At 39.4% G+C, this 27938-nt stretch overlaps 1 protein-coding gene across 1 annotated transcript in view; it reads left to right on the top strand.

Annotated features, from left to right (window-relative positions):
- The first annotated feature begins 8976 nt into the window (after nucleotides 1–8976).
- RUBCNL (rubicon like autophagy enhancer) overlaps nucleotides 8977–27938 on the top strand; it is a 40133-nt gene continuing 21171 nt past the window's right edge. Inside the window, exons 1-4 of the mRNA XM_069063695.1 lie at nucleotides 8977–9284; nucleotides 11807–11927; nucleotides 20944–21633; nucleotides 27377–27459. Of these exons, the coding sequence (XP_068919796.1) occupies nucleotides 9216–9284; nucleotides 11807–11927; nucleotides 20944–21633; nucleotides 27377–27459 (963 nt within the window). The 5' untranslated portion in view covers nucleotides 8977–9215. The remainder of the gene's footprint in view (nucleotides 9285–11806; nucleotides 11928–20943; nucleotides 21634–27376; nucleotides 27460–27938) is intronic.

Raw genomic sequence — 27938 nt, forward strand, 5'->3', positions numbered from 1 at the left:
TCTGAGGCATGACTCTCTTCTTATATGGAAGCTAAAATTGGTCATATGATATACATTTATATTTAAAATCACTTAAAAAAAATAGGGACAGAACAGGAATAATATTTGCCTCAGGTAGCCCTGCTAAGGATGTCCCCAGAGAAGATCAGTCAGAAGCCAACTCATGAAAACAGGGAAGAGAGACTAACAAGGCTCATTTTTTTTGTCAGACAAGGAGTACTTGTCCTTCTATGTCATCTTTTCTGTGCTGAAAAGATTGAGCCTAGTAATTGGTGTTTGCAGGGAGAAGACCCAGTCAGGTATTCTTAGCAGACTAGAATCCAATAAAGTTTCCTCCTGGATCCACATACTTTTTTTCTCTCTATAAGATGTATTAAATGTACCCATAATGCAAGTCTTTACTACAGAGGTGTCTTGGATACTAACAAAGTATCACAGGTCTAGAGGGCAAAGGGACACTTTAAAGATTATCTTGACATTTATAAGGGAGGAAACTGAGGTCCTGAGAGGTCATATACCTAGGGGCAAAACCAGGAGAAGAATCATGGAATTTAAAAGATCATCTAGCTCAACCCCCTTGTTTTACAGATGAACAATTGAGGAGACCCAGAGACAAGTACTTACCTAGTTAAGCAACGATTCGATTCGATCCTACAACTTTTAACTTAGAGCTCTTTCCACTCTGCTATTGCTTCCCTACCTGAACCTCTTAGCCTGTTGGGTACATCAGCTTCTCAGCTATGCCCTGCCATTCAAAAGTACAGCAGAGGAATCATAGGTTTGTTTATTCATGGAACAGTGAGATTGCCCAAATGGAGAACCCCCTTTCCTACTTCCCAACCAAACCACCTTTTGCTGGGCCTGTCACCATGAAGATTGATTCCCTTTAGAGGTTATAGTAAATAACTTCTTGATTGGAAATGTAGGACAACAGAGCTAGAAACCTTGGAGTTCATTTAACCCAACTCATTATTAGATGATAGAACTGAGACCCAGAAAGTCAGTCATCAAGCATTCATAATTAAATGCCTTTCTTGTGCCAAGAACTGTTCTAAGAGGTAGAGATATGGAGAGAGGCAAAAGACAGTCCCTTTTCTCAAGGAATACACAGTCTACAGGGGAGACAACACAGAAACTATACACCAGGTAAATTGGAAATAATCAACAGAGAGTGTAGTGACTTGCCTAGATGGGCACTAAGTGGGAGGAAAAGGAATAAGAATTTATTAAACTCCTACTATGTGCCAGGCACTTTACAAATATTACCTCATTTGACCCTCACAACAACTCTCTGAGGTAGGTTTTGTTTTTTTTTTAAGCACTGGGGGTTAAGTAACTTGCTCAAGGTTACATGGCCAGTTATTTCTGGGTGTGGTGCTGAGTGTCTGAGCCTGGGATTCGATCTCCAGGTCATCCCACACTGGAGCCAGTGCTCTTAGCTGTGCTACCTGGCCGCCCCCTAAGGTAGGTATTATTATTATCTTTATTTTACATCTGAGGAAACTGAGGCAGAGGGAGGTTAAATGACTTGCTTAGGGTCACAGCTACTAAAGGCACATTTGAACTCAGAACTTCCTGATTCCAGGTATGGTGCTCTAACCACAGCACCACTCAGCTCCTAGAGCTGGCATTTGAAACTCATTCATTTTATGCCCAGAGGGTCATAAGCAGGCAGGGAGAAAGGTCAGATAAGGTCAAAAGCTAATGAAACCTTGCTCTTTTCAATGACATAAATGCTGATGTTCTTCCCCTCTCTATGGCCACACCCTGGCTTCTCCCTTGGCCACAGTCCTGCATTGCGATGATTCCTCTCTGGCCTCACAACGCCGGTACCCTCCTTCTGCGCTTTCCTCTAGGCTTGCTTGCTCACTGTTCACTTCCTTCCCTTTTTTTTTTTTTTTTGCACACATTGATTTCCCAGTTGCTGACTCTGTCATCCAAGTTCGCCAGCAGGTCACAGCTCTGCTCCCAGCTTATTCATTCTCACTTACAGACTAGCTTTCTGTGAAGTTGGCTCTGGGTCTGGTTTGGCAGTTGTTTTACTTTTTATTCCTTACCAGAATCTGCTCTGATTACAATGGGACTCACTCTGTGCTTTAATAAGCATTTGGACGTAAGCCATTCTGGACTGAAGTGGTAAGTTATTTGACAATGCTATTACTTCTGTGGCGCCTTTTATATGTCAAAGGTTCTGGTGACCTTGATCCATAACCTTCTCTACTTTAAACAACCACCACCACCACCACCACCACCACCAAAACTCTTATGGAAACTAACAAGGTCATAAGTGGTTTTGTTTTTTGATAATGCACCTAAGGTTGACAAGAACAAATCTGCTGTTGTCAGAGTTTCCTTAACTGGTATACTCGAAATTGTTGCTGTTGTTTTTTTTAGTTTTTGATAACTGTATTTTAATGTGTAATCCTGTGTGTTTTATTTACTTAAAAACATTATTTTGAGAAAGGGTCAATAGATTTCAGACTGCCAAAGGGCTCGTGTCCTCCAAACAGTTAAGAACTGCTTCAAATCCTGGAAATACAGCAGCATGTTTGTAAATATTCTTTCACTTAATAGCTTCTCTTGAAATTTATTTTCTATGCCAATGACCCTCATACTGGGCATTAAGAACCTCTGTGGATTGCTGGTCCTCGGATTTTGTTGGTAAAATCTTTCTGCAGCTTCAGGGAATGCCAGAGAGGAAGAAGATCTGGTCCCTGCCCTTCACTGGATTTTCATGTGTGTTTTCATGAGATTTGAAACCTGTTTTCCTGAGAGAAAAATACTGGGCTGTATGTAATTTAATCAAGTTAGCTAGAAGTAAACTGTTCAGGTAGGTTTTGGACCAGGAGGCCATTATAGTTCTATTCAATTTGGAGATCTGTGTGTACTGGAAAATACATGGGCATCATATAGATAGTAGACTTGGGCTTCATATCTACACAGCTGTGTGTCCCTATTTACTTTATAACTGAATCTCAGTTTCCTCATCTATAAAACAGGAATTATAATGTTTGCTCAACCTTCTTCACCTGGCTGTGATAGAAGACTAAATGAGAATTTATTCAGTCAGTCCACAAACATTTGTTAAGCACTTAAGATAATGCCAGGCACTGTTAAGTACTGAATTTAAAGAATGTTCTGTTCAGTTAGTACCTTGGATTAACTTCATCTTTTGGTGTAGATCAGCAAATGTCTTGCAACTCATAGTCTTAGAGTTGTCTGAGATAAGAGTTTAAATGACTAATCCTGGGTTCCAAGGCCAGTATGTGAGAAACAGAACTTTAATTCAACTCAACCTAACTCATAGTCTCTGAATCTGTCCACTCTGCCACCACTGTGCTTTCTAATAAAAAAAAAATACATAGTTCAAATAGGATATAAAATGTTAGCTCCTTGAGGGTAGAAAACGTTTTCTTTTTTGTCTCTCTTCCTTGGTGCAGATGATTAAGTGCCCTTGAATGAATGAATGAATAAAAAAAGGACCTAGTATCTGCCATCAAAGGAGTTTACCGTTCTACTAGGGATAGGTTTAAATGGAGGGATGCTCAGATCATAGGGTAATGCTAGTCTTGCAGCTGGAAGTAGCCTTTAAGAGGCAAAACTCCAGAATTTTAAAGGTGAGAGATGAGGCTCAGAGGTGACTTCCTCGTCATTTATATGAAGTACTTTTAAATCCTAAAATCGTTTTTTATATTGCTATCCAAATCGATAATCCATGCTATCATCAATGTTCTCATTAAGTACTGGATGTTGAGAGAGGCAGTCTACGTGAGTTTCGGATGTCAAAAACAGTGTGGAGCAGTGGAGGTAAAGGAGGTAAAGGACAGAATTCGTAGCTGGCCAGCCTGAATCACGATTTCACTGTTAAAGTGGGGTCTGTAAATTGTAGAGCAAAAAATAACTTTATCCACAATCAACTATTAAGGGTTACTCTTTTTTTTTTTTTTTTAAGCAATTGGGGTTAAGTAACTTGCTCAAGGTTACACGGCCAGTTATTTCTGGGTGTGGTGCCAAGTATCAGAGCCCGGATTCGGTCCCAGGTCATCCGACTCTAGGGCCGGTGCTCTTACTTACTGCGCCACCTGGCCGCGCCTGGGTTACTCTTCTTTCAATGGATAAGCGTGTATTTTAAACTTTTAAACCACTTTACACACAAGTTCTTCAGTTAGTGTAATTATTATATTCATTTTATAGGTAAGGAAACCAAGGCTCAAAGGATGTCAAAGGACTTGCCTCCTGTCACTGAGATGTTTAAGTGCAGGAAGTAGAGTCTGAACTTAGGTCTGGTTACACCTTAGCGTAATTTAGTAGAGGGGGCTGTCCTTCATCTATAGCACCGCCCCTTACCTGGACACACCAAGTAAGGACAGGTAGCTCTACCCAGAGGGCATCGGAATCTGCAGTTGCACCCCTTATTCTCTGGACCGGGTCGTGGTGCAACAGGGCCCTAGCAGAGAAGCGTCTTCACGCGCAGTAGAAGCTGGCAAAGGTGGGGGGGCAGTGGGTGCCCCGCCGCTGCTGGGGAGAAGATCGCCGCAGCTCCTCCTTCTCCACTTCCTTCTGCCGCGGCTCCCAGCTTCTGCCTTTCCCTGCCTCAGAGTTCTCCTTGGCTTCCCCCGGCCGCTCGGACCCGGCGTTGTGAGCGGGGTTCGCTACTGCCGTCAGTTCCCAGCTCTCTGCCAGGTAGGGCTGTAGTCCTCAAGATCTGTCCTGGGGACAGACAGCCTGGGAGGAGTAGAGAGAGCTTTTTTGGAGGACGCACGGAGGCAGAGGTGGGCACTGATGGGCTTTTCAGAGGAAGAGGGTGGGTGAGGGTGGAGGGCAAAGGCAGCCCCAGGGTAGATGTCAGAGTAACCAGTTATTTAACCTTGGATGGGAAATAAGTGACAGGCGCCATAAGGTCACGAGTTCGTAGAGCTGGTAGAGAGACCTTACAGATTATCTGAACCAATTCTCTCGTTTCATGGAGACCATGGTCCTTCTAGGGCTAGTGTCTTGCCCCAGGTCAGAAAGCCTCAGAGCTGCCGTGAACGTGAGGTATGCCAGATATCTAGGCAAATTATGTGTGGACCGAACTCCTGGGCTGAAATGGTGGGTTGGAAATTTTTTCAAGGCAAAGGACATTTTAGCAAACAATTTTCGACCACATACTCTGTGTCTTGAACAGTTCTAGATTCTCTCTCCTCATCTCTGTATGTTTCTTCTTTCTCCCAAACTCAAACATATATTGAAAAAGTGAAGCATCTGAATGGGGAAGCATCACGTGGTGTGGAAATCCCCCTAGACACAAAATAAGCTCTCCCGTAACACGCAGCTCCTAGTGGGGTGGATTCCTTGGTTATTTCTTCAGCCCAGATCTGTAACAAATGGATTTTTCTGGGTTGGTTACACTGTAGGAAAAAAAGATCCTGACCAAGGCTTGCAGTGAAGCATCCCAGAAGCATCTCATTTTATTTGGAATTCTCTCCCTCTCCCTCTTCTCCCCCCAATGTGGCTGCCGCCACAGATCCCTTGGTCAAATCAAACTTTCCCCCATTTTTAAGACTACCTGACTCAGGCTTATTCTCCGACAGCTTTTGCATTAGTTGGTTACTTAACCTGTCAGGATTTAGGGCCCCTAAAGGAAAAAAGAAGAAGAAACTGTAGTGTTTTCCAGAACACCCCTTTACCCTATTTTTATGACAGAAACATTTATAAATTTCAGAATTGGAAGGGACCTTACAAGGGGTAAAGAGGTCCAAAGGGATACCTGGTCTGAGAATCTGGAAACTAAGACAAGTCAAAGGAATTTGGCAACTTTCTTCATCTGTCCAATGTTGATCTGCAACTCTCAGATGGAGACAGGAATATTGTTCCTACTTTAATGGTGGTGTTATTAATAAAATAAACAAAAAAAGCATGAAGTGCTAATTAAATGTAAGGGATTCCTCTCTCCTCTGTTCTCTCTTCCCCCATTCCAACCACCTCCCCCTCCCCCAAGGCTGACAGCATCAAATATAATACATTCCAGATAAAAGAAAATTTAGCTTCTTTTAAAAGAAATTTAGAGAAGAATCCTTCAGCTTCCCATTGAAATGTTTAACACCTTCTCAGGGTCAGCTGTTTTCTGAAATATATGAACTGCCATTTTATTTTCTTGTGAATAATTTTCTTGCATGCAGGAACTGGTGATCATTTTTGTAAATTAACAGAAGGTCTAATGCTCTTGGGGTTTTGAGGATGTGTTGTGGGCCAGGATACTGGTGGAGCTGGGTTACCCCTGCTTTCCCTAGGTCTAAACCACTGCTTCATTGCTCACAATGATAGTGAACTGGTATGAATTCCCTATGTCCCCACCCACCCTATCAATATCCTGACCCCATAACACAAGGGTGGCAATGCTTGTGGTGACTGTCTGCCCAAGAAGCTTTACATGTCCAATGTTATGTTAATGAATACCACTTTGGGTATGTTGTACCTGCATAAATCTTAGAATGCTCTCTTCCTGACTCAGAGATTGTATCCTTTTGGTTTATTTCTATTTGTTTAATTCCATGTACCCATTGGGGTTGTTTAATACAGTTGTGATGAGTCCTGATAGGTGGAGAGGTATACTTTATTACTATACCTGTCTGCTTCCTATGGTTACTCAAACACAAAAATATACATTGGCTTTCCAAAATGTGTTTGAGTTCTCATTTTCTTACATTGTAAATGGTTGTAGGGGAAGGAACATCAGAGATGGGGCATAGAAGAATGAGAAATTTTCTTTAGACATATATATATATTTTGCTTTTTGGAGGGCAGTTGGGGTTAAGTGACTTGCCCAAGGTCACATGGCTAGTTTTTGTGTTGTGTCTGAGGTCAGATTTGAACTCAGGTCCTCCTGACTCCTGGGCCAGTGCTCTATTCACTGCACCGCCTAACCGCCCCTAGATATTTTTTTTATGAGAAAGAGTGGTTGGAAAGTAAAATTAAAAAAAAAAACCCATATTATCTGGGGACAAAATTTTCCTACCTATTTGAGGCAATGTCATACTATATAGATAGGTACCAGCAATACAGGGGAATAAGCTCTTGTGGATTTGAAATAGATTCTCTACCTACAACATAGGAAAGTTTCATTTTATCACATGTGGCTTTTACTAAATCTCAGAAGGCAAACCCCATTAAAAAAAATCTCACTTTATATTTAACTTGTGAGCTTAGGTGGTTTATTTTATTTTATTTTATTTTTCTGGAAATCACATAAGGGTTTTTAAAGAGGCACAGGGTGTAGGGAAATGATTTCCTGCATTTGCAGAAGATGATCTGGGTTTGAGTCTCATCTGGGGTGCTTTCTAACCAATCATTAAATCTCTCCGAGCTTCAGTTTCTCCATTTAAAATGAGGAGGATGGCAATGATGTTTGTACTACTTCCAGGAAAAGATACTGTGAAAGGGTAATTAATGACATGAATGAGCTGTAGAACTGGTGGTTCAATTTCCACTGTATTTACACTTCAGAAATTGGCAGTGGCTGCAAATGAGGACTTGATTCATTGTGTGGTGATTGTCTAGATGTACTAAATTATTAATAATGCAGATTAAACTTGAAAGACTGCGTGCATACTTTATTTTCTTCCATAGAGCATAGTTGCTAAACATTTACCAACACACCCATGTATTGCTCTATAGATACTGACCTCAATGGGAGTGCAATAGAAGTTTCAATGAATGAAGCTATCACCAGACTAAGGGCCTAGGGACTGTAGGATAAGAATAAAATATATAAAATAATATAAATGGCATTTGTATAGCAATTATATAGCAATTTGAGCCTCCCCACATCCCTGCCAGATAGTATTAAGAGTACTGACCTTTTCTCTCCAGGATTTGAATAAGCTTCCTGAATAACGCTTTTCCCTTTTAATGAAAGCTATTTCCCACAATGGACAGATATCAGCCAAGGGATAAGGAAAATAAGGACCCAGGTTTCCTGAGTTATGGTGTCCTGCTTTGAATGTATGACCTCATCATTTGATCTTCTGTGTTCTATTTGATTCCTCCTTGGGGAGAGCGGCATAATGGATAGTCCTCTGGCTGGGTTGGAATCTCACTTGTTGCGTGGCAAGTCACTTAACCTTGCTGAGCCTCAGTTTCCTCATCTGTAAAAAGGGAATAAGAATGCCAACCTCAGAGAGCTGTTGTGAGGCTGAAATGGCATTATACATAGAGCACATTGCAAAACTCATAATGCTATAATAAATAGAAGATTTTCAAATATTAAATGTTTTTTAATTAATTACCCAACTGCTTTTATAACTGGACTATTTACTATTGCTAACTCTACTCAATGGAACTTGAAGTTCGTGCTTTGTGGTTAGTGTCTATTTGGAATAATATCTTTTTAAAATGAATGTTTCAGGGTCAGCTAGGTGGCGAAGTGAGTAAGAGCACTGGCCCTGGAGTCAGGAGGACCCGGGATTGGTTCCGGCCTCAGATACTTAACACCCACACAAAAAAAAAACTGGCCTGGCCATGTAACCTTGGGCAAGTTACTTAACCCCAATTGCTTTAAAATTTTTTTAAAAAAAGAATGTTTCAGATGGGAAAGAAGGAAAATTGCAAAACTGAATAGACAGAATGAGTTCTGTCAATGATGTGCTTGACTATTTACTAATGATATTGAAAGGATGATATAAATATGCTTATTTTAAATATTATTTTATCTTTAGCTCCAACTTTATTGAGAGATGAAATTTAGACTTCAGAAAATGATAGCAAGGGGTGGCTAGGTGGTGCAGTGAATAGAGCACCGGCCCTGAAATCAGGAGGACCTGAGTTCAAATCTGGTCTCAGACACTTAACACTTATTATCTGTGTAACTTTGGACAAGTCACTTAACCCCAATTGCCCTGCCCTCCCCCCTGCAAAAAATAAAAAAAAAAATAAAGAAAATGATAGCAAGGAAAGTTCAGAATAATGCTGTTACCTTCCTTCCGAAATTCTTCTCAATTTCTTCTATAGATGTGTTGTTTGTTTATAGTTTTTCCCATGCTGTCTCCGCCTTTGGACAGTGATCTCCTTAAAGACTGTTTCCCCCCTTCTTTGTATTCCCAGCATTTAGCAAAACGCCTGGTACATAGTTAGCACTTAATAAATACTTCTTGACTTGACTTGACTTGAAAATCACCCACTGGTATCCTATTCTATTTAATTGCTTTCAGGTGGTAAAAGAGGAAGACTTTCCCAGTATGTCTTCTCTTCATTCATTACCACTAGCAACCTACAGCCAAGTCACAAACCAGCTGAAACCTCCAAGTGTATGTAAAGCATTTTCTTCTTTCTCTTTTCTTCATTTATAAACATCTTCTAAATCTAACTGGTACAGAGGATATTCCCATTTTTAAAATTTTCTGTTTAATAGGGATAGTTCCCTGTCCCACCCCACCCCACCCCAGCAAAGATATAATGAGACCATCAACTTATTTGACCTACACTGTCATTTTGGTCCAGGGTTATCCCAGGCTTGATTTTATGGAATTCTTTCATAAAAAATTAGAAAAACTGTTTGGAGTCATGTGCTTTTAAAGGTTACATTTTTCTCTTCTCCCCACCTGTTGTACTCAGACCCCAAAAAGGAACACTTTTAGTAATAGGATAGCTTTGCACTACGGACCCTTACAAAGAAAGCTCATGAAATTTTAGTCCTTGAATATTAACAAATTGTTATTAAATTCAGGATGTTTTCCTTCCATGATGCTGAACAGAAAAAAAATTTTTTTTGATCAAAGTCCTCCTTTAAAAGTCTGTCTATGATATTAAGATTTTTAGGTTTTGTTTTCCTTATGTCAGGTTTCCGTTTTCTTAAATATTTTCCTCATTAAGAGTTTTTGCTCTCACTTCCTTCCACCTCTTTGTCATTGCCACTAATAAGCTAAGAAGTTTAGTGACTATTTTTTTTTTTTTTGTAATTTGGAAAACATCTTGATAGGTTTCTGGCATATTCTTCAACACATTGTATTGGTTAGAGATAAGAGAAAGTAATATGGGCAAATAATGTTAGAGGACCTTGACGTGTTTATAATCCTGAAAGCACACCCCACACTAAGCCTAGCCCCTCTAAGGCAGTGGTCTTTCTTGGTTTAATTTTGATGCTTAGCTTCTTTTTCTTTGTAACTAAGTTGGATGAAAAGAGCTTCCAACCTGTCTTCAAGACACAAGAAAATCCATTTCCCTTCCTTCTTTGCACAAGTGAGATTCTGATTATAAAATTGAGACATAACATCAGATGTAGTTTGCAGGTTGGTTAGTTTGTGGAACTGCCTTTTTTCCCCCGACGTCTATTGAAAAAAGGGTTGTTGTGGGGCAGCTAGGTGGCTCAGTGAATAGAGCACTGGCCTTGGAGTCAAGAGAACCTGAGTTCAAATCCAAGCTCAGACACTTGACACACTTATTGGCTGTATGACCTTGAGCAAGTCACTTAACCCCAATTGCCTTGCCTTCCCTCCTCCAAAAAAGAAAAAAAAAGTTTGACATATTGGGTAGGGAAGGGGTAATTTTGAAAATGAAGGTGATAGCAGAACAAAAAACATCAACATTTTTTTTTAAGTTTTTACATTTGCATATCATAAACATAACAATACTGCTGAAAATATTCTGGAGAAAGTTGTACCGGGTGTGAAAAATAACTCTTCCAGTTTTCAAAATGCTTTCTTCACAGCCACCCTGTGTGAAGACATTATCACTCTTGTTTTTCGTATAAGGAACTTGAAAGTCAGAGAGGAACAAAAAAAACCATTTTTTCATTGCTAGTTGTAGTCCTTTACCACACTCTCAACACACCATGTATGAGCTCGATGAAGAGAATGCCTCCACCCAGCTAATTTCCACTTCTCAAAACTTAAAGTGCAACCGTTAAATTTCAACAAATTTACTATACAAAATGCTCAATGTCTGTTTCTGCCCAGAACATCATTTAACTTCTGTTTGAGATCAATGCACATTGTCTGTGGGCATGTGGGACATGTCACGTGACCATTCTTTTATTGGCAATCTGAGTGAGTTATCTATATTCCCTGAACAGAAATAAATTCAGTAGGGCTTTGTCTAACAGGAGCTTGTGTGTTCCAACAACATTTGTGTCAGGAGTCTTATGCAAGCTCCTTCTGCTGTTCTCACCAGACTGATATGAGTGAGAAAATGGAATTTCTTGTTTTTCCTACTGAAATGCTCATTAACAGTTTGTATTTCCTGAGGAAACAAAACGTTTTTTGAATGCGGATTTACACTTCTAAAATTCTGAGTATATTGAGACTTTTATTAATTGTTTAGCCTTGGGGTGGCTAGATAGTGCAGTGGATGGAGTGCCAGCCCTGGAGTCAGGAGGACCTGAGCTCCTTAGACACTTAACACTTACTAGCCATGTGGCTTTGGGTAAGTCACTTAACCCCAATTGCCCTGCCCTCCCCCCTCCAAAAAGCAAAAAATTAAAAAAAAATTGTTCGGCCTCTACTCAAAGACTAGGTTGCTCAATTATAACCCTCAGGAAAAGTATTACCTTACTATGGTGTCTTTGGGTTTTATAAAAACAACAACAATAACAACAAAATGACACTTAATGTTCCCTGTGATGCAATTCCCTTAATCTTCCTGGGATTCCATCACTAGGATCCTTTCTAGCTGTACATGATATCCTAAATAACTATGTATTCTCTGATACCCCTTTTTTTAAAAAACAAATTTTCTCCCAGTTCTAAAGAAATACAAATTGTGGGTTGTAGTCTCTCTTCTACCTATCTATCTGTCTGTCTATTTTTCTATTTTTAATTTCCTATACTTACAGTTGATAAACAGAAGCAAACTAATCTATGTGGAATCGGTGAATTCAGGACATATTCCTCCATTTCACACCTCACCAAGGACTAGCTGTCTTCCTCCAGTGCCTCAAGTCTCCCTTCATTCAGGTATGAAACTTCCGATTTACCCATGTTCACATCTGACTTCAGATATTTTCTAGCTGTGTAACCCTGAACAAATCACTTATCTTCTGTCTACCTCAGTTTCCTCAGTTGTAAAATGGAAATAATAGTAACATCCACTTCATAGGCTTATCATGAGGAGTAAATGAAGTAATAGTCATAACTGAGCATAGTGTTTAGCACATAGTAGGTACTATATAAAAATGCTTATTTCCTTCCTCTTCCCTCTGTCTGTGATTAATCCCATGAACCTAAAGCTATCAGTCTATCTCCCTTTAGTTAGGAAAAGGCAAACTATGATTAATCCCATGATTAATCCCAAAATGATTAATCCCATGAACCTAAAGCTATCAGTCTAGCCTATGAATGCTCCCTTTAGTTAGGAAAAGGCAAACTGTCATCATTGCCTGCTTCTCTTTAGAAGATGATTTCTATTCTGAGGCACTTATTCAGCTTCTGAAACTTAAAACTTGATTCATACTTTACCTTTCCTTGCTGGTGGTTAAGAGAACACTATGTATGATATCAATGATCTCATCAACTTTGCAATACTATATATCATTCTAATGCCATGTTGGGAAAGATAACCAGCACCACCTTTTAAAAATTAGAAAGGGCTTGAAGGAATTATGTATGGAGCATTCTTGGCTGTGGAAATAGCTTAATATCAGGGCAGCTAGCTGACACAGTGGATAGAGCATCAACCCTGGAGTCAGGAGGACTTGAGTTCAAATTAGGCTTCAGATACTTGACACATTACATTTGACAGTTACTAGCTGTGTGACTCTGGCCAAGTCACTTAACCCCAAATGACCCCCATTCCCCCCAAAAAGAAAGAAAAGAAATAACAGTATCTTGGATTTTTGTCATATTTTTAATCTTAATAACATATTTCTTAATTTTTAACTGTCCTGCCCACATTTTTTAAAATTTAAAAACAAACAAAAACCCCTTTCACTTACGTTATTGAAACTGTCTCTTCATTGTCTGTTCCACTTTCTATTTCAGACATATCCGCTAGTACATCCTGGATATCTTTACTTTTCCTTCTTTGTCTGTTTGCTTTATCCATTTATTTCACTTCACCCTTCATTTGGTCATTCCATTGCTTTTTGAGGCAGTGTGGTTTAGGGGAAAAAGCACTGCACGTGGAGGTGGTAGAGATAGTGTGTGAGTCATATCTCTGACACTTACTAGCGGTGTGACTGTGGGAAAGTCACTTAACCTCTCTGAACCTTTGTTTCTTCATCCATAAAACAATGGTATCTAACCTTAAAGGGTTATTTTAAGGATTAAAGTAATTTGTAAACCATTAAGAACTATGTCAATCTCAGTTATTATAATTAGGTACAATTTTTCTTCATCTTCTCCTATTCTGTGCCTATTCCAACCATTGTTGGGAGGCTATTGCCTTATACCTACAATAGCCTCCCAACAATGGTCATTCTTCCATCATTCAAGGAGTTCTTGAAATCCCAGATTATCTCTCTTGCCTTATTGAACTAATTGGAGGAAGTGACAATTTTGTCCTATCACATCTCATCCAAAAATGAAACTCTAGCAACCTTTCCAACTCAAGTCCTTGTATACAAAGTAGATGTGGAATCTAATTAATTTTTGGATTTGTTATATATCTTGTTCATTTGCCTAATCACTTTCTCTTTATCCACAGCAATGTTGTCTTAGGTATTCATCTTCTAAAGACTTGGGACTTGTATGTTTGACTATTATGCACTGCTCTGTATAAATTGAACCTAATACTGAGATGATGAAGATAAAAGATTAATTTTTTATTCTTTGTGTCTCCAGAAATCATTTAAGTTTTTATTTTTGGTGTATGACATCCAAAAGTTCAAATATTGGCCATGTGTTAACTAACCTTTGACATTTCTTAATCTCCCTCTGGTTTTTATGGTTGCCCTATTCCCATCTGCTGGCCTTCATCACTCCCTCTGACAGCAGATTGTTGAAATAAAGGCCATTTTAGAACTGAAGAGAACAGTGCTTAGTCATGGTCTTAGCTACGTTAATGTTATTTCCTTCCTAGCGTTTATGTTTTGAGAACAAATAGGGTAATATTTTGTAAAGTGTGGCAACCTTATGCAAAATGTAAGAAGCTACACTAAGTGACTGCTACCTTTGGGGGTCAGTTTGGAAAGGGGAAGAATCTCACTTGGGGATTTTAAGGGTTTTCCCCAAATGATAGTGGTCCTAGCCAATTCAATGGATTCAGTAGTCTTTTGTGGTTGTGATAATATTGAGGATGTCATCCTTTCTATTACATTAAATACTGTGATGTAATCAGTCCTTGCTGAGTACCCTGAGAGATCAAGCCCTTGTTCCCTGTCAGTTCTGATATCACCGGTCATTATATTTACATCAAGAGTTAGTGATGTTATCAGTATATATAAATCCTCTCACTAATACCAGTTGAAAGCCCTTCTTGTCTTAGTAGATTGGTTTAGGGAGCAGGGCTAAAAATAGTCCCTTGGTGGTGAGTTCTTTGGTGTCTTCATTACTCTCAGCTTAGTTAAGCTATTCTTGGCCAGTAGACAACTGGATTTATACCTGAAGACCTCACCTATGATCTTATTAATATAGGAAGCTCCCAAAGAGGGTTTTTGTTGTTGTTGTTCAGGGGTTTTCAATCATGTCCAACTTTTCATGACCCCATCTGGAGTTTCCTTGGCAAAGATACTGGAGTGGTTTGCCATTTCCTTCTCCAGCTTTTTACAGATGAGGAAACAGAGGCAAACAAGGTTAAGTGATTTGTCCAGGAACATACAACTAGTCAGAGTATGAAGCTGAATTTGAACTCAGGAAGAGAAGTCTTTTGACTCCACGCCCAGTGCTCTATCCACTCCACCCAGTGCCCGCCCAAAGAAATAATATCCTCTTATAATGAAGATAAGTAGATGATAGTCCTGGAGAATCTCCTGTCAGCCCTCTACTAGCTGTGTGCTTCTAGGAGGCTTCCAGGAGGAGAAAGCAAATGAAAATGTAAGCCAGAATTCTAGGATGCCTTCTCTATTGTTGCTTATACCACCAAAGAGCATGTAGGGTAAAATAATTTAGCTTTTGTTTAAGTCACTCCATAGTATTGTGCTTCCTTTACAGCCTGTTTTGGTAAAAAAGATGAATCTGGAAGAGAGCTGGTTAAGCAAGCAGGGTAGCATTGAGGAGACTTGGGTATTAAAAGCTGGGGTTTGTTTATTATCACTTGACTTGTGAACATGGGTGATGTAAAATTTATCTTAATTTTTGCAAAACTAGAGAATAGCTTTGATGCTATGTTGTCTTTAATTGGGCAAATTTAATTCACAGGAGTGGTTTTTTTGTCTCTATTAATGTTCATTTACTTTTAGTTTACAAGATTCAGTTCCACAATCCCTTAAGTTTCAAATTCCCCTGAGTGGTTTTGAGATCTAACTCTAAACTGTCTTTGTTCCAATGTTTTTATGACTCCAAAACAATAAGCATTATTCAGTACCTATTATGTGCTAGGCACTCTACTAAGCACCAGGGATATAATGAATGAAAAGACAGTCCTTGCCCTCAAGGAGGTTATAGTTGGATGGAAGGGTGTGGTAGGGAGGATATCGTGCAAAGGAGACCGGAAACAGGGTGGGGAAACCAGGGGGAACCCAGCTTGGGGGAATCTTGCTTTGTGGAGTTGAAACCAGAGTAGCAGATGCAGAGTGCAATGAGCTAAGTCCAGTTCCTTCCCTCAAAAAAGGAAGGCATTGGGTAGAGTTTGATATTGTGCCTTCCAGTTCTCCAATCAGAAGGGAGGGGAGGCTGAGGGAGATGGTGTCAATCAAGGCTTGAGTTGGCATGGTGGTGAGTTTAAAAGTGATGAGTTTATCTTGAGAGAGGCATCTTGTTAGTGAAGTCGATACCAGGCAGTGGAGATGTGAAGTGAGCCAGAAAGCCAATGGGAGGAGTCTGGTATTGCACCCTCCAGGTCTCCAGTCAGAGGGGAGCTGAGGCCCAGGGAAGAGGTGTCGGTCAAGGCTCTGCGTCAGCAGAATGGTGGTAAGTTTAGAAGTGTTGAGCTTATCCTGGGAGGGGTGTCTTGTTCCTTGGAGTTGAAACCAGACAGAGCGTCAGATGTAGACTAATGGCTACAAATAATTATAGTACAGTACAATATAATAGGCATGTATTAAATACCTACTGTGTGTAGAGAACTGTGCTGGGTGCTGGTGGGAATAGGAAGTTTAAATGAGACATGATTCCTGTCCTCATGGACCTTATTGGTTGGTGTATTGAGATACCAACAAAGATATGATACACTGTATTTCATGGTAAATATATTAGGGCATTGTAAACAAAGTGAGGTTCTAGGGGAAGGTTATTACTAAGGAGGAATCAAAGAAGGCTGCTAGGAGGAGGTGTCATTTGAATTGGGCTTTAAAGGATAGACAGGAATTCAAAGGATCATAGGATCTGGAGCTGAAAGGGATCTTGGAGATCATCTAATGAGTCTAACCACTTCATTTTACAGATGGGGAAACTGAGACCCAAGAGATGAAGTGACTTGCCCATGGCTGTGTAGAAGCAGAATTGTGATTTGAATCCAATAATTTCAATAATTAAAAAGAGAGAAATACAACAGGTGACAGTACTAGATATTCTATCCATGTTTGGGGGAAGGTAGAACATTGTCTAGTTTGGCTGGAGTATAAAATTACACAAGGTAATAATATGAGATAAGGTTGGAAAAGTAAATTGGTTCCAGTTTGTGGAGGGCCTTGAATGTCAGGCATATTCGAAAGAGGCAGGCATTTGGGAGTCCCTGATTATTTCTGAATAGAAATGTGACCAGGTTTATTTGTAGGAAAGATTAGATTAGTCTGGCAGGGTTTATGAAGGTCAGATTGGAGGGGGCGGAGGAAGTGGAAGAGGGAAGAACTGCATCACTAGGCCCTGTGTTTGGAGTCACAATGAAAATTTGTTTCTTTTTGTCCTTGACTCAAAAGTATCCCCTGCAATCATGGGATTCTACTGGGAAGTACTGCATACATTTCTTTTCTAGAAAGCCTGTAATGGTCGCTGTAATTAGATGTGCAGTGAGAGAAACCTTTCAAAGGCCTTACAGGAACCCAATCAGTGAAACAAAGTCATGCCTTGTAGATAATTGCATATGTTTTGGGGTCCTTTGATTTTCAGCAACTTGTTCTCCTGGTTTTCTGGGTAGTAGCAGTGTCTACACAACCCACAGTGAAGTTGAACTCTGGCAAGTACCTAGTAGCTGGGTCAGAGGATGTTGCCATTGGAAAACTCTGGCAAAGCTCCTGTTGTCTTGGGCTATTTTGACAATAAGAAAACCCTTGCAGAACCCAATCACTTGACTTAGCCTTTTTTCCCCAGTGTTACATTTGAATTTGGCTGAATTCAGATCAGCAAGTGAAGTCAAATTCTTTATTATGATAGGTCTATTAGGAATCAGCTAATCAATTAGCAGGAAAACTATGTGGAACAGCTGATAAAGAGATGGTCATGGAGTCAGAAACGTTCATCTTCCTAAGTTCAAATCCAGCTTCACACACCCTGGGCAAATCACTTAACCCTGTTTGCTTCAGTTTCCTCATCTGTAAAATGAATTGGAGAAGAAAATGAGAAACCACTCCAGTATCTTTGCCAAGAAAACCCCAAATGGGGTCACAACTGACTGAAAAATGACTGAACGACAACCTTTCAATACAATTTGGACGTTCTCTGATTTCACTGGGGGGGGGGTGGTTAATTAGGAAGGAAAGATATTTGAGGGGAAGGTGATGTTTAAGTTAATGTTCCCAATCATAAGGGCAGGATATGATTTGGTGAAGCAGACTGGGAGTCAGAAATGAATGAAACAACATCAATAAACACTATTGGTCTTCTTCTGGTGTTGTCACATCTTTCAGGAAGGACAAATAGAAAGGAAGGGGAGCTAGCTTCAAGAAAGTTCTCAGAAGCAGGTTGGGAGGGTCTGAGTGGCAGCAAAAACCCAACCATGCCTCCAAATGGATTCACAGTGGATTTTGCTCATTCCTCTTTGCAGTACTTATAGCTCTTCCCAGTCTTTTTCCAAGTATAAAATTTGAAAAGCTGACAAACCAGAAATGTGGTAATGACTTTAAATCATGGGATCATAGGATTTAGGGCTGAAAGGGAACCTTGGAGATCATCTAGTACCACTCCTTCATGTTACAGAAGTGGAAACTGGGGCCCAGTAGGGGTAACTGGAGCCAACTGAAGAAGTAAAAGCAGGCCTGTGAAAGCAAGCCCTGCCCTTAGGACATCCTCTCTAAATGGCACTGATGACTGTTACCAGGATCCAGCGTCTGCTGGGTACATATGCTTGAGGTCTGAGACCACTGGTTTGATATTTGACCAAAGCCTCAGAACAACCATGTCTCCACTTCATTCCATTAATGGGAATCATCTCAGTGGTAGGCTATAGGCAAGACATCTCTGACCAGTCTTTTGCATGTATGTGTGTGTGTGTGTGTGTGAGAGAGAGCGAGAGAGACAGAGAGAGAGAGAGAGAGAGAGCTCATCTTGCTTCTATGATCTTTTGGAACCTGAGTAAGTTGGTCGCTAATAATGGCTAGGTTCTCTTTAAAGCAGTCTGATTCAGAGTGGAATTGTCTGGTGCCACAAAGATCTCTTTTCTACAGTCCTTGTCCTTATTTCTGTGTATTTGGATGTGCTGCTAGGTTATCATTAGAAGCAGGACTCTTGGAACAATTCTCTCTGAGTTAATGAAACTTTATTTTTGTTTTATTTAAACAATAGAAACATTGACAATTTTAACTTACAATCTTGGTTATAGTGATGAGAAAAATTCTCTCTATTTTATATCTATTAATTTAAATGAATGCTGCTACACATTGAATACTGGCTTTCTGGTAGTGGGGCTTTTTCCACTTGCCTGCTGATAGCCCATATCCACACTGCTTTGTAGACATGGATAGAGTGAATTCTGATGAATCAAGGACACTCTATAATAGATGTGTCTGTAGATGCCCATCCAATTAGCAGTCATTCTCATTAACCTTTTCTTGAGACAGCTCTCATCCCAACACTTCTTTCATGAACTCTTCTCCACTGTGCTGTTATTTCTGACCCTATCTTCCCATTACTAAGAACTGATGTTAAATTAAAGTGATGAGGACCTTGTCGATGTTCTTGCCCCGGTGATGGGACCTCTATCTTAAATGAGAACTGAGGATAGGAAGGCCATTACAGACATGGGCAGGAGCATCCAGAACCCAGAATTGCTGTTTTGGAGAGGGCTATTTTTGCTCAGATATGAGTTGGACAAGATGATTTGTGAGGTCCCCTTCAACTTTAGGACTATGCAATTCTTTTATCAGGGTTAAAAAGAAAAAGAAAAAATGACTTTAAAATGCTTACCATCTCAGATGACTACCAGAAAACAAAGACTGGATTTGATTAATAATATATTAGTTTAAAAATTTAGTTTAAAAATAGTTATAGCTGCAGGAATGCAGCCATTTAAGGGCATTGCTGTGGACAATGACACAGTGGATGCAGCACTGGCCCTGACATCAGGAAGACCTGTGCCACTTAACTGTCCAGTTTCACTTTGCTACCTCAAGCTTCGATTTCGCTATAAGGCTTACAAAGCACATTCCTAATTACAGTCCCATAAGGTAGGTGAGGCAGGGATTATTACTCATTTTCTAGATCAAGAAATGGAGTTTCACGGCCTCAAACACTTAACACAAAAACTAGCCGTGTGACCTTGGGCAAGTCACTTAACCCCAATTGCCCTCCAAAAACAAAAAAAAAAAGAAACTGAGTTTTAGAAGTGGAGTGGCTTGCCCGTGGTCACATAGCCAGTAACTCCCAGAGCTGGGACTTAAATGTAGATCCCATAACTCCCATCTATTGTTCCTTTTCACCACAACACCTGTTATATAAACCAAAAAAATAATTGAGTACAATCTTTGTAACATTGCAAAGTTTTGTAACAAAATTTGGATATAACAGCAATTTTTATGTCTGACCAAGTTCTTTAAAATGTGATCCTTCCTGTCACATAATTCAAAGTTTGCCAAGAAGTCAATCTTGGCCCCATTTTAACTGAAAAGGAAATGGGAGGTACAAGCTCATACGTTATCTTAATTCAGTCTCTTCCAGTAAATAGAGCAAAGGCCTTGGCTTAGGTCAGAGGTATGTTAAAGGGTAGTGAACTCTGTATTATGCTTTGTATTTTCTTGTGGTATAAAAAAATGAGATTTGAAGGGAGTAGACCATCAAGATTACTTTGGGATAAAGGTAGGTCTGAGGATTTTTTACTCTTATCAGCACACAGGTTTTTGTTTCTAGCCTTTCACCTACCTCTTTTCTTTAGTATTTTATTTTTCCCCAGTTACATGTAAAAACAATTTTAACATTTATTTTTAAGACTTTGAGTTCCCAATTCTCTCCCTTCCTCCCTCACCTCCCCCATTGAGAATGTAAGCAGTTCAATATAGTTTATACATGTGTAATCATTCATGCAAAGCACTTCCATAATAGCCATGTTGCTTTCATCTACCTTTGCTAGTAAAGCTAAATCTTTTTTGCAAGCATGATTACCATAGGATTAGATCTAGAAAAGACCAATACAATTGTCCAATCCCTTCATTCAAAAAAAATAGAAGTCCAATGAAGTTAAGTGGCTTGTCCAATGTCACAGAGATAATAAGTAGTAGAGCTGGGATACTACTCTATCCTTTGACTTCAAATCTAGGCCTCTTTTCACTATACCACGGAATACATCAGGCTTATAAATCAAGGAATCAATCAATAAACATTTGTTAAGACACCTACTGTGTGCCTATTTTGTGCTAGGTGCCTGGGGATGCAGAAACAAACAATAATGAACTTCTATTTTAAAGGTAGAAATTCTAAATTCTGAATAGGTGCTTTTGAAATGCACAATTTAAATGTGTTTGCTATTTACCTGTAATATCTCTCAGAAGCCCAACATCTCTTTCTACAGATCAAATCTCCAGGCCAGTGGTAGCCGGACATGACGGGAATACTAGGTCCCATCCAAATGCTATGGAAGCCTTCAGAGAAATCCTCCTGTCTGTTTTGAACTTGTTTGCACTAAAACCATCCTCAAGGCCTGGAAAGATGGTGGCCCAAGCTGCTGGACGGCAAGAGTGTCCTGTGGATTCCTGGAAGGGGAGTAGTGATGGGCCTGAAGACACAGAGGAGGGACTCAGCCAGTTTAACACTGCGCTTCCTCTTAGCCGAGTTGATATTAGGCTCATGCGGCACAAGGCTGCCTGGATTAATTTACCACAGTGTGCAGTACCTGCCGAGGGACAGCTCCAATTGCTGGATTTGTCTACCCCTGTGCCAGTATGTGAGAGCAGCAAGGCCCCTTTGGTAGCCAGTCACAAACCCTTTCCCTTGGGATGTTCGCCTACTCCTCCTGGTGACTCCTTCACAGCAACCTTGTTGTTGGGAGATAGTACTGCTACAGAGGGCAGCTCCCTCACTTGTTTGGAAGAAACAGATACACACTTGTCTGTGTCTTCACCAGAACAGCATGTTACACTTCCAGAGAGCCTGTCTGCATCAGTCATCTTACCAAGGTCTAAAATTCCAGCCCCTTCCCCGTTTCCTGTGAACAGCAGTACTTCCCACCAGTGCCTCAAGCTGACAACCCCTACTGAAGAAGGTATTGTAGGCTGATCATATCTGTTCACTTCAATGATTTTCCTTGGTTATATCTAAATCTTGGCTTTTGTTGTTTTTCAGTCATTTGATTGTGTCTAACTCTTCATTACCCTCTGGTACCATACTGTGCATGGTGTTTTCTTTGGCAAATATATTGGAGTGGTTTGCCATTTCCTTCTCTGGTAGATGAAGGCAAACAGAGGTTAAGCAACTTGCCCAGGGTCACATAGCTAGTAAATGTATCTCTGACTCTAAGCCCAATGCTCTACCCACTGAACCACCCAGCTTGTGTCTTGCTGTTTATATCCATCAATTACTAAATGCCTACTGTGTGCCTGGCATTGTCCTAGGTTCTAAGGGTAAAGAAAGAAAACAAAGCAAAATAAGACAGCTAAACTCCCTCCTTTTAAGGCACTTACATGCAAGCATAAACAGAACATACATAAAATGATTGCATAGTAGTTAGAATGGAGATTTCATAGTAGGAGATAAGATGGATGGTTTTTCCTTTTGGCTAAAAAAACAAATTATCTTATTTAGCAACTTTTGGGTCTTTGTCCTGATGGATAGCCAGTGAAGGTTAAATTCTCTCCCATTTTTGTCGTATGGCAAAAGCACTGATTTTTGTGATTAAGGAACAGCTGTTCTACTGATTCACTTAAAAAAAATTTGGGGGGTGGTAGGGGGAAGGCAGGGCAATTGGGGTTAAGTGACTTGCCCAAGGTCGCGTAGCTAGTAAATGTGTCAAGTGTCTGAGGCTGCATTTGAACTCAGGTCCTTCTCACTCCAGGGCCAGTGCTCTATTCACTGCCCCACCTAACTGCCTCTACTGATTTACTTTTTAAAGACCCAGAGATTCAGTTAGTCAAGAAGAATTTACTATGTGCCAGGCAACATGCTAAATGCTAAGAATACAAACACGAGGGGCAGCTAGGTGGCGCAGTGAGTAGAGCACCAGCCCTGGAGTCAGGAGGACCTGAGTTCAAATTTGACCTCAGACACTTAAAACACACATACACACATAACCTAGCCATGTGACCTTGGGCAAGTCACTTAACTCCAACTGCCCTCCAAAAAGCAAAAAAAAAAAATACAAACACAAACAACACAAGGGTAAGAAAGAGATTTATTTGAGTAATAATAACTGAGAGGCTAATAGAGGTCTCTGGGTCTGAGTCCAGCCTCTGACATCTCTGTGATCCTGGACAAGCCATGTCTTGGTGGCCCTAGGCAACTAAAACCAGACTTTTAAAGTATTTTTGTATCATGGAATAATGTCTTTAAATGTGTAAACTAAATTACATTGGTTTAAAAAGAAAACTAAATCTATTAAAATGAAGTTAGCAAAATGTTAAAAATGTCATGGTTCTAGGTTAAGAACCGTGTTCTAAGATTATAAGTTGCAGGAGGTGCTGATCTGCAGTAGAAGAGGAGGAAGTTCCTCATTAAAAGCTTCCTTGCACCAATGAAATCAGAGGTTTGGCAGAAAAGAAAAAGGACATATACACACACTGTCTTAAACTTTTGTAGCATATACATATATGTATATGTATATAGGTACACACACACATATATGCACATTCCTCCCCAATGTCTATATATCTAGATCAGATGTCTATATGTACATCTATATAATATATGTGTATATATACAATGCACACATGTATTGTTCCATATGTATGTCTAAACCCATACATATATATATTTATGTCCCATGTCTATGTGATATATATGTGTATATGTCCCAGCTGGTTTTTTATGGCACCTTAAAGTTTGCAAAACCCTTTATATATTATCTCTTGAAACTTTTAACAACCCTGTGAGGTAGGTTACTACAAATATTATTGTCCCCATTCTATAGATGAGGAAGTTGAGGGAAATTAAGTAACTTCATGGCCACACAGCTATTAAATGTTAGAAGCTAAATTTAAACCCATATCCAGCATTCATTCTCCTATGCCATATTGCCGTTTAGCCTCTAATTATCTAGCAGTACTATACTGGGCACTGTGGAGGCATTAAAAATGTATAAAACACAAGACTTCTCTTCAAGGAACATAATGTCTAGTTAGATTTATTTGTGAAAGAGGAGCAAGATATATTTGTCAGAAAAATTCTAGACAGTGAAAAGTAGATGTGTCACCCTAAGTGACCCGAGTGTGAGAATTCAATTCAGTTCAATAAACATTGCTGGCACTGAGCTAAGATCCAGCCTCAGACACTTATTTATGTGACCCTGGGCCAATCACTTATCTTCTATGTCTCAGTAACCAGTCTGTATGGTGAGGATTAAAATAGTACCTACCAACAAAGCTTATTATGAGGATTAAATAAGATATTTATAAAGTTTTTGCAAACATTAAAGTGATATATAAAGGCTAAAAAAAAAAAAAGATCCAGGGATACAAAGGCAAAAAAGAAAAAGGAAACCCTGTTTTTAAAGAATTCATGTTCTACTAGGGGAAGTAGGGAGAATACCACACAAAGAAATAAATGCAAAATATATCCACCTTCCTAATCCCTCAATCTCTATAGGTGAAATGTGACATATTAATGATAGAGATTTTTTTTTAACCAGAAATGCATCAGAATTCTTGAGCCTAGGGGATCATTGTCCTTCAAAGAATTCCCTACAAAGGCTTTACACTTATTCTGCTAGTGTTCTAATTGTTCCAGTTGGCTTCTTTTGGAACTGCCTTTGGATCTTATTTATTGACCATTTGAGAGAATTTGCCTTATTTCTTTACAATCAAAACTCATGTTGACCCCAGATTGGCTTTGTCCACTGCCAACACTAAGGGCTTTGAAGCCATTTTCAAAGAAGGAGTTATATATGTTTTGAGTAGTGCTTCTAAACAATTGATGCATTATTGGAATAAATCAATAAGCTCTCGAGATGACTACTTGTGAAAGTACTTTGACAACTTTAAAGTGATGTGCAAAGCTGATAGCTGCTTTCATTATCATTATTATTCTTAATTTTTTAAAGGGGATAACACTTATGTGAATATATACATTTTTGCATGCTTAAATACATTTTTATTGATATATTTGTTTTTACATTACCTTCTCCTCTTTTCCTCCCCTCTAAAGAATCATACTATATAACAAAGAAAAAAAGAGGAAGATAAAACTAAACTAAATCAATTAATACACACACACACACACAAAATTGACAATATCTGTAATGTTCCACATCTATGGATATCTCCAGTTCCCCTAAAAAAGACTAGAGGAGGTGTTCCCTTGTATCTCCTCTTTGGGGCCATGCTTATTCTTTGTAATTTTGCAACAGTTATTTTTAATTGTTTTCTGGTTGCTCTTTCTGTTTACATTGTTATAATCATGGTATATATCATTTTCTTGGTTCTACATACTTCACTCTGCCTCAGTTCATATAAGTCATTTGATGCTTCTCTGTATTCATCCTGTGTATTATTTCTTCCAGCAGAGTAGTATGACATTACAGCAGAGCAGTAGCATATTCATGTACAATTTGTTTAGCCATTCTCCAGTTGATAGGTGTCTATTTTATATCCAGCTATTTTCATGTATGTGTGAACTTTCTTTTTATCACTGATTGCCTTCATTTTTTCAAATAAGTATCATTATTTTAGAAGGTGATCTGAGAGTCTTCAAAAGGGACCACTTTTCAAATAGTTTATTTTTCTTGATTAATTTAAAACAATTCTAAAACCTGAAATAAGGAAGAAGGAAAATTCCCTTGAACCACAATGAATGAAGTTTATTTGCTGTATTTGTGACATGGTAGAGCTCTCACAGCAGACTGGCATATAAAGATATGTATTTGTTAGGGCGGCTAGGTGGCACAGTGAATAGAGCACCAGCCCTGGAGTCAGGAGGACCTGAGTTCAAATCTGGCCTCAGACACTTAACACAAATACTAGCCATATGACCTTGGGCAAGTCACTTAACCCCAATTGCTCTCCAAAAAAAAAAGGCAAAAAGAAAAAGATATGTATTTGATTTGTAAAATAGAGGAAGCAGCCAGTTTTGCAGGTATTGGTGGTTGGTTCATGATTAACTGAGCCTCCTGGCATGATTTATTGTCTTTTCTCATCTGTCTTGAACTTTTTCATTATTGAAGTCTAACTTTTAAGTTTGGTGTCATCAGATGATGATTAATCTCTAACGAGAATGCAAACAATACAAGAAGGAAAGGGATGGAAGAGATCTCCCCCACTTACACACTATGAAACAGATGAAATTTGTTCTTTCAGTCTGTCTGGCTTATAAAATCTGAAAAGGATTACAAATAGCACTGAATGTGGAATGCTGATTGATTTCAAATTTGGATACTGACTCTGACACTTAGTAGGTAACTTCTGAGGCTCCTTCCTGATCTAGTGAAAGGATGATTTCAAATTTCTCTGTGTGATTTTTATTTTTTTTTAATTTTTGTTTGTTTGTTTTTGCTTTTTTTGGAGGGGGGAATGCAGGGCAAATGGAGTTAAGTGACTTCCCAAGGTCACACAGCTAGTAAGTGTTAAGTGTCTGAGGTCACATTTGAACTCAGGTCCTCCTGACTCCAGGGCCAGTGCTCTATTCACTGTGCTACCTAGCCTCGTGTGATTTTTAAATCAACCTTTAGCTCACTTTTCCCTCAATTGAGAAATTTCTGACAGGAAGCAGAACCTTCCCTGTCCTGCAAAAGCCCAAGGATTTGTTAAAGCCCTGTATTAGCCCCCCTCCAAGTGTTTTGAGATAATCTCCCAACTCCTTTCTGATATGCTGTAAATCCTTCCCCAGGATTGGGGTGTGTAAAGGACTAACCTTGAGAATTTTCTGTTTTCTTTTTTGCCTGCTAGAGATTTGAGGACACTAAATGAGTGACTGTAACTTTCTGTTTCATGTCCCATGATAGCTGTAGGGACTTCTTTTTTACTTGGGTAATGGTGGAGCAGGGAGATAAAAAGAATACATGGCCCCAGCAACTGGAATATTGTACTCCTATGCTAAGAGAACCAAATTTCTATTGAAAAACCACGAGAAGCTACAAAATGCCTAACTTCTGTTTCCTTATTAGTGATGTACCTGATTTAAATCATTTCTGTACATCTGCTTACATCTTTTTTCAGTCTTTGGAATGGCAGAGTAGTGGACAGAGGGCATCATTTGGCTTGCACTGAGTAAACTCTGCCCTCATGTACCTGCTTCCTGCTCTCTTATCTCCTTTTTTCCCCGGCCCTGGGCCCCCAACTAAATGGTTCTTACATGAAAATCATAGATCTCTTACTGAAGAGCTTAAAGTGCTTATTTAAGCATAGCCAGCTTGGGAAATCACATGATAGAAATAAAAGTGTGTTACATTGGTGGCCACTGACATTACTCATAATTGTAATTTTAGTTCCTAAAAATTTCATATCAGGAACAGAGTGCTGTAGTCAACAGAATGTACTTCCTTCAGGTTTTTCTCATTTTAGGCCTGGGAGAAGTTATATATGGCTTTCTTTCTGAGGGAGTGATTGTATTAAAGTAGCTTTATAATCAGTTGTAGTCACTAAAAGGACTTTTTTTTTTTGCTAAGGTTGACCCTGGAACAGAGTTGAGAAAATACACTTCCCTCCCCTCTATGGCTTTAGAATATTGCATATACTGTCACACACATGTTTTGCTGAATTGCAAATTGCAAAACTGATGCTGAATCAGAGTAGCTTGAACAGTATCTTCAAACCTATCCTTCGGATGAATCTAAGCAGGTGTTTCTAACTTTATGTTGTCAGGTTCCATCCGAGCCAGCAGAAAAGCGCTTCCTCTGAATAGCTTCTCACCAGAGACGTTGATGCTTCCTGCTGATGTAGAAAAGGTAAAAAGAATCTCTATCTCTTGTTAAACTTGGGTCTTTAGGTTTCTTTAGACTTTATGGCTCTGCCTTACACTGACTCCTTTCCATGGGTCTTAAATTCTCAAAATACATTTTGTGTTATATTGCATCCACTTACTGTATTCTTTTTTTTTTTTTTTGCTTTTTTTAAAGAGGGAAATTGGGGTTAAGTGACTTGCCCAAGGTCACATGGCTAGTTTTTGTGTTAAGTGTCTGAGGCTGGATTTGAACTCAGGTCCTCCTGACTCCAGGGCCAGTGCTCTATTCACTGCGCCATCTAGCTGCCCCAGTACTTCATTTATTTAATGAATTTAGTTGATGTAGCAAAGTCAACATTACCGAATTCTTAAAACACTGTGTTTTTAAACTCCATGGTCAATGACTCAGTTGAATAAGTGAATGTTTTGAAGGTCATTGATTTCATCAATATGGGTCCATTGGAGTGCACTTTCACACATTTC

The sequence above is a fragment of the Petaurus breviceps genome, unplaced genomic scaffold, assembly GCF_028583685.1.
Source record: "Petaurus breviceps papuanus isolate PSGF00001 unplaced genomic scaffold, PetGlider_PUasm1.0 90594, whole genome shotgun sequence".
NCBI classification, from domain to species: Eukaryota; Metazoa; Chordata; class Mammalia; order Diprotodontia; family Petauridae; genus Petaurus; species Petaurus breviceps.